Source organism: Symphalangus syndactylus, chromosome 12 (genome assembly GCF_028878055.3).
Source record: "Symphalangus syndactylus isolate Jambi chromosome 12, NHGRI_mSymSyn1-v2.1_pri, whole genome shotgun sequence".
Lineage (NCBI taxonomy): Eukaryota > Metazoa > Chordata > Mammalia > Primates > Hylobatidae > Symphalangus > Symphalangus syndactylus.
Window position 1 is genome coordinate 90730058 of NC_072441.2, and position 13302 is coordinate 90743359.

The window sequence follows — 13302 nt, forward strand, 5'->3', positions numbered from 1 at the left end:
TTTATTTTTTTTGAGAGAGTCTCGCTCTGTCACCCAGGCTGGAGTGCAGTGGTGAAATCTAGGCTCACTGCAACCTCTGCCTCCCAGGTTTAAGCGATTCTCCTGCCTCAGCCTCCTAAGTAGCTGGGACTACAGGTGTGTGCCACCACACCCAGCTAATTTTTGTATTTTTAATAGAGACGGGGTTTCACTATGTTGGCCAGGCTGATCTCAAACTCCTGACCTGTGATTCGCCCACCTCAGCCTCCCAAAGTGCTGGGATTACAGGCGTGAGCCACTGCGCCTAGCAGATATGATGGTTTTGTAAGGGGCTTCCCCCTTTGCTCAGCACTCATTTTCTCTCCTGCTGCCCTGTGAAGAGGTGCTTTCCACCAGGATAGTAAGTTGCTTGAGGAGGCTTTGCAGCCATGCAGAACTGTGAGTCAATTAAACCTCTTTTCTTTATAAATTACCCAGTCTTGGGTATCCCTTGATAGCAGTGTGAAAACGGACTAATACACTAACCAAAATTTTTCTGTGGTTTCTTAGTCTTATTGTTGACTCTCAAGGGTTTTCCAGGTATTCTTTCTTGTCATTTGCAAGTCGAAGTAGTTTTACGACTTTTTAAAATTCTTAAAAAATAATTTTTTATTCTTATATATTTTTTCTAATTTATAAGCCTCTTAGGATTTCTGTTGTCTAACTTCATTAGCTGATACCTTTGGTGTAATGTCAAAAAATCATAGGTAGAGTGAGCATCGTTGCCTTGTTTTCTTCAATCAGCTCTTAAAAGACCATGTATATAAAAAGTATTTCAAAGGACAGAAATAACTCTAGTGTTAGAAATTTCTGAACATTTAGCTGGCAAGATGAGATTATGGCCCCTCTTATGCCTAGTAACCAGAATAACAAACAAATGAAACTTCAGCAAAAAAGGGTTAAAGTACAAATTTTATAGTAGTTCATTAAAAACATTGAGCTGGACCTCAGTTCTACCTTTTTTCTTTAAAGGATTTCTAACTAATAATTTTGCTCTTTACTCAGTCATTCATCTAAGACTTGCAGAATGCCTATAATATTCCAGACATTATCTTAGGTTCTTTCTCTTTTTTTTTTTTTTTTTGAGACGGAGTCTTGCTCTGCCGCCCAGGCTGGAGTGCAGTGGCGCAGTCTCGGCTCACTGCAAGCTCCGCCTCCCGGGTTCACGCCATTCTCCTGCCTCAGCCTCTCCGAGTAGCTGGGACTACAGGCGCCCGCCACCACGCCCGGCTAATTTTTTGTATTTTTAGTAGAGACAGGGTTTCACCATGGTCTCGATCTCCTGACCTCGTGATCCGCCCGCCTCGGCCTCCCAAAGTGCTGGGATTACAAGCGTGAGCCACCGCGCCCAGCCGGTTCTTTCTCATTTTTTACTATACCCATGTGAAATAGGTATTAGTTTCATTTCACAAAAGGACATTGGAGTTTGGAGTGGTTAAATGACTTACCCAAAGTCACACAGTTAGTAAGCATAGACTGATTTTGAATCTGGGTCTCCTAGTTTGAATTAATAAGTACTCAGTAATAAATAATAACTAAAAGTTATTTAGTGTTTACTGTTTTACATACTTCATTTATATCGATTGGTTTAATACAACCACCAAATGGCATTTTCATCTTTATTGTCTGTTTTTTATAGCTGAGAAAACTGATTGCACAAGTAGCTTGCCAAAGATCACAAGCAATAAAGAAGCTGAAATTGTCTTCAGATCCCATGATTAAGAAACCAATCACTACACTATAAACCAATCACTACACTATTCTTCTTTCAAAGAAATGAATGAAGTTCTAGGATCATGAGAGATGGAGAGTATTCAACCTCCTGAATGTAAATCTACCAGCATTACTTACCAAGTTTAAGTTTTTCTGTTGTTACTTGAGGCAGTGGGTGATTATGCAATTGGTAAAGGGAATGAAAAGGCCTTTGCACTCAAGAAAGTAGAAGAACGGCGTCTGAATGTTTTTATGATAGGTGGTATGTTAAATCTAGGTGTTTTCGTATTTCAACATATTCCACTTGTTGCAAAAGCTGCAAAATGCAACACAACTTTAAATGTAAACATAGCTTCCAAGGGCACAGTGCTGAACATATAATAACCTGTGTGTGCACACCCACACTAGGTTATGTAACAGGACTGTAAACACTGGTCCTGGAATGGCCTGGGAGGTCATCTAGGTCCTCCACTATCTTTCTGCAGAGTACTGAGGCCTAGCGAAGTTAAGTCTGCAGACTCATAAAGATGACCCCGGGCTTATACTACCTTAGGTTACCTAATACCTTTGCTTGCATTTCCTCTCTCCTTTCCTGTCTGTTTGTGCAAAAGAAAATAGGCCTGGCTTCGCCTTCTTGGGAGCCAAAACACAACCAAACAGAGAGCGAGTTTGGAGTCCGGCCAGGCATCTTGTGAACTGCACACAAAATAACTAGCCCAAGGTCAGTGAGCGCGCCAGGCCCGCCCTGAAAGTTTCTCTGCAGTAAAATCCGCCGCTCTTTCCCAACCACCCGCGTGGGTGGCTCGGAAATCCGCCACCCTGGGGACACAGCTCCCTGCCCATCTCTGTGGCCCGCTTGTGCCCCGTGCCGCTGGGCCGACTAAGACCCTTGGGCTCGCACCTCCCAGTACAACCTAGGGACGTCAGGGGTCCTGGGACCCACGAAGCGCTCTCTGACGGCGCGGGCCTGGCCCCTCCTAGCAGACCCAACTGACATCCTTCAGCCTCAGCTAGTGCGCGGGAGGGACCGGGCCGCCAGCCGACTGCGCTCCAGGACTATCCCCATTGGGCCAGAGAATGAGTGACGCACTAGGCCCCGCCCCTTCCCGCCCCGGCGGGTTACTCCTTTTACGCCCGGCCCCCATCCCCAGCCCCGCCCCGGCGCCCCTGGCCGCAGCCGCGTCCGCGTCGTCGTCTGCGCTCCCGGCGCTGACGTGTCTGGGCGGTCGGCTTCTACTCCTTCAGGCGCCGGCAGCCACTAGTCGTGGCGAGAGGGGCGGGGTGGCCGGGGCTGGCACTCCCCTTAGCCCCCGCTCCCGGCCCGCCCCGCCGCCGCGGCCCCCCGGATGAGGGTATATATTCGGAGCGGGCGCGGGACGCCGATGAGTGGCCGCGCGGAAGGAGCTGGAGACGGGCGTACCAGCGGTCGCGCCGAGGAAGGTGAGGGGCTCCCAGCCCAGCGAGGGGACGGCGGGGTTCGGGACCCGAGCGGGCGGAGGGCCTGGCCCCACCGCACACACGGCCACGCGCTCAGACGTGGACACGCGTCGCACGAACGTGCACAGCGCGGGCAGGCGAGCACACGCCGAGGAGCCTCCTGCTCGCCCGCACACACACACACCCCAGCCCGTGCGCCCCGCAGTCGCACCCCATCCTCCGCCACCCCGCGAGAGCGTGTGTGGGCTGGGCAGCCGGGTGGATGGCGAGGCCAGGGATGGAATGAGCGCGCCCCGGATGGACTGGGGGCGTTGTGGGAGGAGGTCTGGGCCAGTGTCTGAGTCCTAGGGGGTTGTGTAGGTGTGTGGGGTTGGGAGTGGGGCTTCTCCCGGGTGGGCAGTAGAGACCTCGAGGCTCTCAGGCTAGGGCCTTGTGGACAGTTATACCAAGTGTGGGGGCCTGTAGTGGGACAGGAGATCGTTGGAACTGTCAGGTGGAAGCGAGTTGGTGTGTCTTGAATATATGAGGAAAAGAATTGAGAGCTCTGAGAAAGACAGGGGATACATTTGGAGGACAGGACAGTGGGACAAAACCTGTTTGCTTGCCACTTTTTTCTTTCTTTTTTTGGTTTGGTTTGCCATGATACTGGTAGTGAGAGAGAATTGAAATTTCTGGGTTTCCCCTCTCTTGGCCAAGCAGAAGGATGGTATTGGAGGGCTGAGCACACGTATGCTGAACATATGGCTGCTTGAACTTTGGCCTGTCGCTGTGCTACACTTACTTCTACATGGTTTATGAAATCTGAAATCAGGTAATAGGATTATGATCATATGTGTATGTCATTTGGTATTGCAAAAGTTTAAGGGCTTTTAGGTGAAATTCACTGGGTGTGGACCCAAGAGTTCGCCGGAAACTCAAGGCAGTTGTCTATTCCTTCACGGTTAGTCAGTTGGCTCACTTAGCTGGAGCAAAGAAAGACTTCATAGGCTGTGCTGCCAAGCATTTATAGGATTCAGTTGGTGGTTATGTCTCAACTCTGATACTGTTTTTCAAAAGCTTTAAGAGGTTTACTTATTCATTTCGAGGGCATACGTATACCAGCAGAGAGAGGGGCCGGGTGGGGGAGGCCAGAAAAGGAGGGAGAAATACTGGATTTCTTTAATACTGGTATTTAAATTCTAATAAAAATATATTTGATAATGGTAGATTATTACCAAATTTGCCATATATTTTGATGCAGATGGATTAGGCTGTGGGCATGTACCAAGTTTTGTCATAATTTCTAGAGCATATTTTCAACTTTTTCAGATTTCGGTTGTCAAAATAAAAATCCGTATCTTTTAACTCTTCTGTTCATTGCTGCTTACCATTACACACACATGCCTCTAAACATCGTTAATGGGAAACATGGTACTATTTTTGTGGCATGAAGGTGCTTATATCTGCCTCAAATAAATATAATAGATGAATTATGCTTGTCCAAAACTCAAGTATGGTCGTTACATTATGAACATTATACAACATGTAAATGAACACATGTTACCCGTGGTTTAGGCCTAGATATCAAAGTTTAACCTATGAGGTACCTTTTTTTTTTTTTTTTTGGGATAGAGAGTCTCACTCTGTCACCAGGCTGGAGTTCAGTGGCGTGATGTCGGCTCACTACAACCTCCGCTTCCCTGGTTCAAGCGATTTTCCTCCCTCAGCCTCCTGAGTAGCTGGGACAACAGGCGTGCGCCACCATGCCCAGCGAATTTTTGTATTTTTAGTAGAGATGGGGTTTCACCATGTTGGCCAGGATGATCTCCATCTCTTGACCTCATGATCCGCCCGCCTCGGCCTCTCAAAGTGCTGGGATTACAGGCGTGAGCCACTGCGCCCGGCCCTATGAGGTATCTTATTTGCATGGATTCATTTTCCCAAGTGTCTGAAGGTGGAGGAGTATCTAATGATCTTTTAGGAAAAGTTTGGTTTATATCTTCAAATGTTATAATAATTTGTTTGTGTATGCCTTTTATCAGACAGAGTACTCTTGACTCTCTTGAAGGCATGTGAGAAAGGTTGGTTGTCTTATATTCATGAGGAAATCTATGCACAGGGAGGTAAAATGATTGCATAGGATCAAATGATGGAGAAAGACCAAGAACAGAGACTTCCTATTCTTTGGTTATCTGGTTCCTTGCTGATCTTCCTACTACAATGTACTCCCTTAAATCAGAGGCAAAGCAGTAGCATAAATGAGGTCTTGGGAAAAACTACATTCCTTGGAAAATAATTTAATATAAATCTGTTCCTCTCAAGTGTCTTTTTTAATGTGATTTTTTAAAATTAAAAAATAATAGCATCATGACTCTTGAAACCTATATAAATCAATGGGAATGCCTTTTTTTTTTTTTTTTTTGAGATGGAGTCTCGCTCTGTGGCCCAGGCTAGAGTGCAGTGGCACAATCTCGGCTCACTGCAAGCTCTGCCTCCCAGGTTCATGACATTCTCCTGCCTCAGCCTCTCCGAGTAGCTGGGACTACAGGCGCCCGCCACCACGCCCAGCTAATTTTTTTGTATTTTTAGTAGAGATGGGATTTCACTGTGGTCTCTATCTCCTGACCTCGTGATCCGCCCGCCTCGGCCTCCCAAAGTGCTGGGATTACAAGCGTGAGCCACCGCGCCCGGCCAGGAATGCCTTTTAATACCATAATGAACATGAAAGCTAAGTGTTGTTATTACCACCTCAGGGAACACACAAATGTAGGTTCTCTAGACCTGAGCTTGTAAATGGTGTTTGATGTTTAGGTAGATACTATTATTAATCTCATTTTACAGATAAGGTAACTGAGGCATGGGGAGATTAAGTGGCTCAGCTTAGTCTAGAATTGTGCTCTGAACTACCATGTGTTTTACTTTTCACTGTTCTTATAGGAAGAGAAGGTAAGTGTCTTTAGTACCTATTTTTTCCCTCTGTCCCTCACATCGAAGCAATTATAATGTAGTGATGATTCTTTACAGTGACCCTCAAATTTATTCCATTCACTCTTATTTTCTCTGCCACTAATCTGGTTCAGACCTTTGGTGTTTCATACCTGCAATTGTCTTTTAACTTCTTTTCCCGCTTCTAGTTGTCCCTCCTAACAATCTATTGTATGCCATTGCTCCTTTCTCTCATCTCTTTAAAGCATGGTAACACTGCCCTGTTTGAGAATCTACTGTTCGCTTTCTATTCCTTATTCTCTGAAGTCTAAATTCTTTTGGTTAGTTTTCAGGCTTTTCATGACCTAGCCCTACCCCAGGCCATTTTATATCATTTGTCATACGTTAACCTTCTTACTGCTTTCCGTCGCACACATGCTTGCTCATCATGGCCACCAGGCTCTGCTTGTTTCCTAATCTTTTATTTTTTTGAGATAGAATTTCCTGTCGCTGAGGCTGGAGTGACATGATTACGCCTTATTGTAGCCTCGACCTTCCGAATTCAGGTGTTCCTCCCACCTCAGCCTCCCGAGTAGCTGGGACTGCAGGCATATGTTACCACATCTGGCTAATTTTTGTGTTTTTTGTAGGGGTGGGGTTTTGCCATGTTGCCCAGGCTGGTCTTGAACTCCTGAGCCCAGGCCTGTGCTGGGATTACAGGTGTGAGCTACCCATGCCTGGCCTCTAATCTTATCTATGTAGTCTGCCCAACCCTTAACACATGGCTAGATCGTGCCTGTTTGTGAACTTTCTAGACAGCACCTATCTCCCGTTGTATTTGTCTATATTGGGCAAGTAGATTAAATATTTCCTCATTTTCTTATTTTTTAGCACTATGAAGTTTAACATTTTACTATATTATCACAGAATATAGCTCTTTAGAAAACATTTGTCTTATTCACTGATTGTTATATGTATTGCTTGTCTCTTTAAGGAGGATCCAAGTTTTTAGTGAGTAGAGAAAATAGATGTGTTATTGCTTCTTTGCAGAAGTTGCTAATGAAATGAAATGTATTTTTCCTTATTATAGGTTGTTCTGTCTTCCTGAATATTTCAGTATACTGACTATTTCTATCATTAGAGATACAAGGAAAACATTTAAGTATTAGGCAGTCAGGTGTTCTTTCAGTGGTAGCTTAGTGGTCAGAGGACTAATACAGAGACAACTAAACGTGGTAAAGAGTGTGAACCATGTCATCAGGCTGCCTGGGTTCCTGTCCCAGCTCCACTCACTGATTAGGTTGCTTAGCCTCTCTGCCTGTCTTCTCAACTGTAAAGGAGTGGTAATAATGGTGCCTATGCCATAGAGTTGTCGAAAATTAAGACCATGAAGGTAAAGTACTTAGAAGTGCCTGGTACATATTGTCTTACAGGTTTAATCTCTTACAAATATTGAGTGATGGAAAAGCAGAAGTTAATTTTTTTAACATCAAATTTTAAAAATATTCATATTTTTAGAGGGGAGAAAAGCCCTCAATTTTGGAGGTTGGATTTTGACATGCCATTAATTACTTTTCTCTTTTAGGTTTACAGTTACATACATTACACCCCTATTTCTACAAAGCTTGGCTATTAGACCATTATGAACATTAATGACCTCAAACTCACGTTGTCCAAAGCTGGGCAAGAGCACCTACTACGTTACTGGAATGAGCTTGAAGAAGCCCAACAGGTAGAACTTTATTCAGAGCTCCAGGCCATGAACTTTGAGGAGCTGAACTTCTTTTTCCAAAAGGCCGTTGAAGGTTTTAACCAGTCTTCTCACCAAAAGAATGTGGATGCACGAATGGAACCTGTGCCTCGAGAGGTATTAGGCAGTGCCACAAGGGATCAAGATCAGCTCCAATCCTGGGAAAGTGAAGGTACGGGGCATGTACATATTTCTTACTGAAGTTTATTTGAGATATACTAAAATTGTTCAGGTAGCTGGATCATGTCACCAATATTTTGATTCATACTACATTAAACCAGGTGACCTAGCAGAAAGTGACAAAATTGTCTTTTTATTTTTGATGTTCCATTTAAGGCTTCTCTCACTCAAGTCTTAATTTGCCTCCAGTCTCTTTCCCTCCTCAATTTCCATACTTCTGCTAGATTTCTTTTCCTGAAGCACAAGTTAAATACTTGTGTTTAAGCTGGCCTAATTTTTTTTTTTTTTAAGACAGAGTCTCACTCTGTTGCCCAGGCTGGAGTGCAGTGGGGCGATCTCTGCTTACTGCAACCTCCACCTTCTGGGCTCAAGTGATTCTCCTGCCTCAGCCTCCCGAGTAGCTGGGATTATAGGTATGCACTACCACGCCTGGCTAATTTTTGTATTTTTAGTATAGATAGGGTTTCACCATGTTGGCCAGCGTGGTCTTGAACTCCTGACCTCAAGTGATTCGCCCACCTTGGCCTCCCAAAGTGTTTGGGTTACAGGTGTGAGCCACTGCGCCCAGCCCAGCTGGCTTAATCTTTAAACCTGCCCTAACCTGACCCTAACCCATATTTCCAATCAACATTTTAGCTGAACCAAATAATTCACCTTTCCCTGAACATGATACCATGCCTTCCCTGCTTTTGCTCATGTTTATACTTAGCTTGATGTGCCCTTTGCCCTTTCTCTACCTAGCTAGGTCACCTTGTAAGGTCGTTTCTTGGAGTTGTACAGTGCAGTAGTTCTGCCACTTGGGGAACTTACACTCATTCATTAAGGTTCACCACACATAATATTTTATCTATGACCTTTTCTTTTGTGTCCCAAGTTAGAATTAGTTGTTCATGCTTTTATTTCATTCTAGCTTATCATAAGAGTTGTTTGTCTTCCTCAATAAATTATAAATTCTTGAAGAGCAGCCCATGTACTAGTTGTCTCTGTATGTTATGTAGCATTTAGAGCAAGAGTTTTATAGTTTAAGTTGATCAATAAGTGTTTGTTGAATTGCCCCAATGCTTTTCATTCTAAAGCATGTAAAAAAATCTGTCCCCTTAACCTAATACTAATTTGTGCTTTTGAGAATGGAAAAATAGCTCAACTGTAGCTTTTGGTGGAGTTGAAAGCTATGTTTTTTATAATCTATTACTCCTCTGTAAGTAAAATGTTGACTAAATATTGTAGCTGATTCCCTCAGTGTTTGTACATGATCCTTGTCAAATCTGGGCCTCATTTTCTCAACTGTGAATGAGAACTTGGGCAAATACTTTCCTTAACTTTTTAAAAGACATTATTTTATTGCAAAAATAATATTGAAATAACAGATTGCCCATAATCTCATTAAAGCTATATTTTTATTTGCTCACATTACCACCCAGTACTTGATTGTATACGTATTTTTTTGTTTCTTTGTGGTTTTTTTTGAGACAGCCTCGCTTTGTTGCCCAGGCTGGAGTGCAGTGGTGTGATCCTCACTCACTGCAACCTCTGCCTCTTAGGCTTAAGCAATACTTCTGCCTCAGCTTCCCGAGTAGCTGGGATTACAGGTGCGCACCACCATGCCCGGCTAAGTTTTTGGTATTTTTAGTAGAGATGGGGTTTCACCATGTTGGCCAGACTGGTCTCGAACTCCTGACCTCAAGTGATCCGCCCACCTGGGCTTCTCCAAGTACTGGGATTACAGGTATGAGCCACCGTGCCCGGGCAGATTGTATATATATTTGATTTCATAGATGTGTAGTAATACTATACATACAATCTTATAGTCTATATTTACAGCATGGCTATTTTTATTTTGTTTTCCACTCTGGCATCCCCTCACCCCCTGTAAAAAGAAAGATTACTGGCATTATCAACCTGCTGTATACCTCTCTCTGTCTTTCTCCAGGCTGACAAATTTACTGATTTTCAAAGGGTGTTCCAAAGAACCCAAGGGTTTTCACTGTTGGGGAAGCTGCCTCTTATAGGGAGGGAGGGAGCAGATACTAAACTGGTAGGTCTCCAACCCATTTATCCTCTACTATGAGTAGTTCTACCTTTTTCTGTTCTGTGTGTTTGATCTTTACATGAGGTTTTATTTAAAAGAGTTTAGAAGTTTAAAAACAGTTTGAAAATAATTGGATCTTCTTCAAGGAGGTGCTTTTCAGATGTAAAATGCTTGGTAGTAGCTAACCCAGCTTTTTACTTAGGATAGGGCTCTGCCACTAAGATGTGAGAGAATGATGCCTAGATGTGTCCTTGTGAATGAAGAGTTTCAGTGATACCATGACTTCTGTTACTTTGGATTCATTAATCGTTCCCTTCTTCCCTGGGTTTCAAAAAGGCTACTATTCCAAACTAAAAGCCACACAGGCCTTTCTTTACCCTCTAGTATTCCAGTTGCCTATATTTTTCCTGGGGATTTTAAGGGGATGAAGTCTTAGTAGTAACTCTTATGGAAAGTCAAAACTTTGACCTTGTGTAATGGGGAACATAAGCCACAATTAAGATATCCTATAATTTGAGTCTTCTTCATGGCCTTTTTGTTGGACTGTGTGGAGCTAGTCTACATTTATGACTTTTCATGTAAACTAAAATCCGGAACTATTAAAACCAAGTATAGCATAACACGGTGCAAACTTCCTTTTGGCTTAGTGTCAAGGGAAAGATATTCATCTGTAGCTTAAACAGTAAGGGTGGAGAAGGAGACTTTATGTTGACATTATATCCTTTTCACTTAGCCAGAAACTACCATGTGTCTGCAAATTCATGACAAAATGAAGTTTCTGCAGTAAGTTATCAAAGGGAAGAGAAGCCATTATGAAGATCATGACATTCTATTTCAGGTAGTAGGAAGATCCTGGTAGTTGTATCAGGGACAGTTTTTACTTCCCCACACCCCCACCTCCTCAGAATGGGGGAATGAAAGCATTGTCCAGTAATTGCAAAGTATCTGGTGGTTATTCAGATGATAATGGACATTTTTACAACTAGAGTGGAAAATTATTTATTTCTGAAGGTTGAATATAAGTGACCACTGTACTCCTTGTTGAAGAGAGATCTTGCTTTATTTCTTGAAGTTTTCTGGCCAGTTGTAGAAAATGGGATGTAAAGGAGCAACTAGAAAATCTTTATTTTACAAAGCTGAGATCTTGAAAGAGAAGTAATTATAAGCTTTGAGAATGCTATTTTAGTAAAGATACACTGGGAAAACCTGTTTGCTTGATAAAAATTCCCATTCTTTATTAAAACAAATGCATGCTTATCTGAACACAAATCTACCAATTTTATATTATAATATCTAATTAGTATTCAGTCTTAGCCTTTTTTGCCTATGAGACATTCTCCTATTAATCATAATGGTGCTTCTCTACCATATAGCACTATAGTAAAGTAAGTGGATTATTTAGAAGAAATGCATTCTTAACATTATCTCCTCTGCATTTTCTGAAATCTAGGGTACTGATGTTTTTATAGATTTGTTTTATTTTAAAAGTAATATGGCTGGGCATGGTGGCTCACGCCTGTAATCCCAGCCGTTTGGGAGGCCGAGGCAAGAGGATCATGAGGTCAGGAGATAGAGACCATCCTGGCTAACACGGTGAAACCCCGTCTGTACTAAAAATACAGAAAATTAGCTGGGTATGGTGGCAGGTGCTTGTAGTCCCAGCTACTCGGGAGGCCGAGGCAGGAGGATGGTTTGAACCTGGGAGGTGGAGCTTGCAGTGAGCCAAGATCACGCCACTGTACTCCAGCCTGGGCGACAGAGCGAGACTCCATCTCAGAAAAAAAAAAAAAAATTATTTTAGAGAAATTGGGAAATACTAAAAATTACAAAGGAAAAAATACAAATCTCTGTGATTCCACCATACAGAGATACTCACTAGTAATATTTTACAGTCTTTTCTTTCACACACACACATATGTGTATATTGGGATTGTGGTTTGTGTATAGTTTTGTAGCCTGCACAAGAATTTATCATGAAAAATGTCACGGATATTTTGAAACAAATATTTAGTGGCAAATTTAGTATAGTGAACCCCCACATAAGCCATCTTGATTAAAAATTATGAAAGTTTTGCTCCTTTTGCTTTCTCTCTCCCTCTTTTTTTTCCCCCCCTTTGCTGCAGTATTTTAAGGCAAATCCCAAACATCATGTTATTTTTATCCTCATATAGTTTGGTATCCATGTCTAAATATATGGGCGTTTTCTTACTAATCACATGCCATTATTATACCTAATGAAATTCATCTAATGTAATCTCTGCTATCTAAAACTAGTTCAGATAGAGATTTTCCTGATTAGTCTGCCTTTTGTGTTTACTATTTTGGGGAAATATTGTAGTTTCAGCTATAACGTGATTAAAAATTAAAGACTTAAATTATTCTAACTTTCTTGGATAGCTTTCCTTTATTCCTACCAGTTGAATAGCCTGTTTACCCAACTCCACTCGTCCTGGATTTCTGATAATTTAAATGAAAGTTCTGACAGTGCTTTACTTCAAAAGGACCTGTGCTATCTTCCTTGTTAAAGTGTATAGGAGGAACTAGTCTAAGAAGGAAGTTATCCAGGAAGCATTTGACCTCTGACAGGCCACTGTAAACTTTTCTCTCTGTTTCTTGTGAATGTTATCAGAAAAAGTGCTTAGATTCTCTTGGGCCCATAGTGCGTGACTCTCCAAGGAGAGAGATACTCCAGCCCTGGAAATGTGTCAGTCTGGCTTAATTTTTTTTTTTTTTCCAACTTCTGATTTTTTTTTTTTTGAGACAGAGTCTCACTCTGTTGCCCAGGCTGGAGTGCAATGGCACGATCTCGGCTCACTGCAACCTCTGCCTCCCGGGTTCAAGCAATTCTCCTGTCTCAGCCTCCCCAGTAGCTGGGATTATAGGCGCCTGCCACCACACCCAGCCAATTTTTGTATTTTTTAGTAGAGACAAAGTTTCAACATGTTGGCCCAGCTGGTCTTGAACTCCTGACCTCAAGTGATTTGCCTGCCTTGGCCTCCCAAGTGCTGGGATTACAGGTGTGAGCCACTGCACCTGGCCGCTTTTTAAAATTTCAATTTCAGTTTTGCCTGTGTTGAGTTCCCTTGTGTAGGAAAATTATTAACCCTTATGTCTTATCATGGAGAGATAGAAAGGGTGAAATTTATAATTTCCTAATTGTCACATGGGTTTAAATACATTTATATTTAGTTAACATTTTTCAGGTAGGTGCTGTGCTGCCCGTATAAAATTTATGTTATGACAAAAGCAGTTTGAAATAATGTATAATTGC

General features: G+C 42.6%; 1 protein-coding gene across 7 annotated transcripts in view; it reads left to right on the forward strand.

Moving 5' to 3' along the window:
* Positions 1–2880: 2880 nt before the first annotated feature.
* Positions 2881–13302, forward strand: part of UAP1 (UDP-N-acetylglucosamine pyrophosphorylase 1) — a 39048-nt gene continuing 28626 nt past the window's right edge. For 2 of the 7 annotated variants that reach the window (XM_063627170.1, XM_063627173.1), the window contains exons 1-3: positions 3263–3405; positions 3868–3979; positions 7658–7994. In XM_063627170.1, coding sequence (XP_063483240.1) covers positions 7715–7994 — 280 coding nt within the window. In that variant the 5' untranslated portion in view covers positions 3263–3405; positions 3868–3979; positions 7658–7714. Of the gene's footprint in view, positions 3172–3262; positions 3529–3864; positions 3980–7657; positions 7995–13302 lie in introns of those variants that run through there. The other 5 variants (XM_063627171.1, XM_063627172.1, XM_063627174.1 and 2 more) reach the window with 5 other exon arrangements.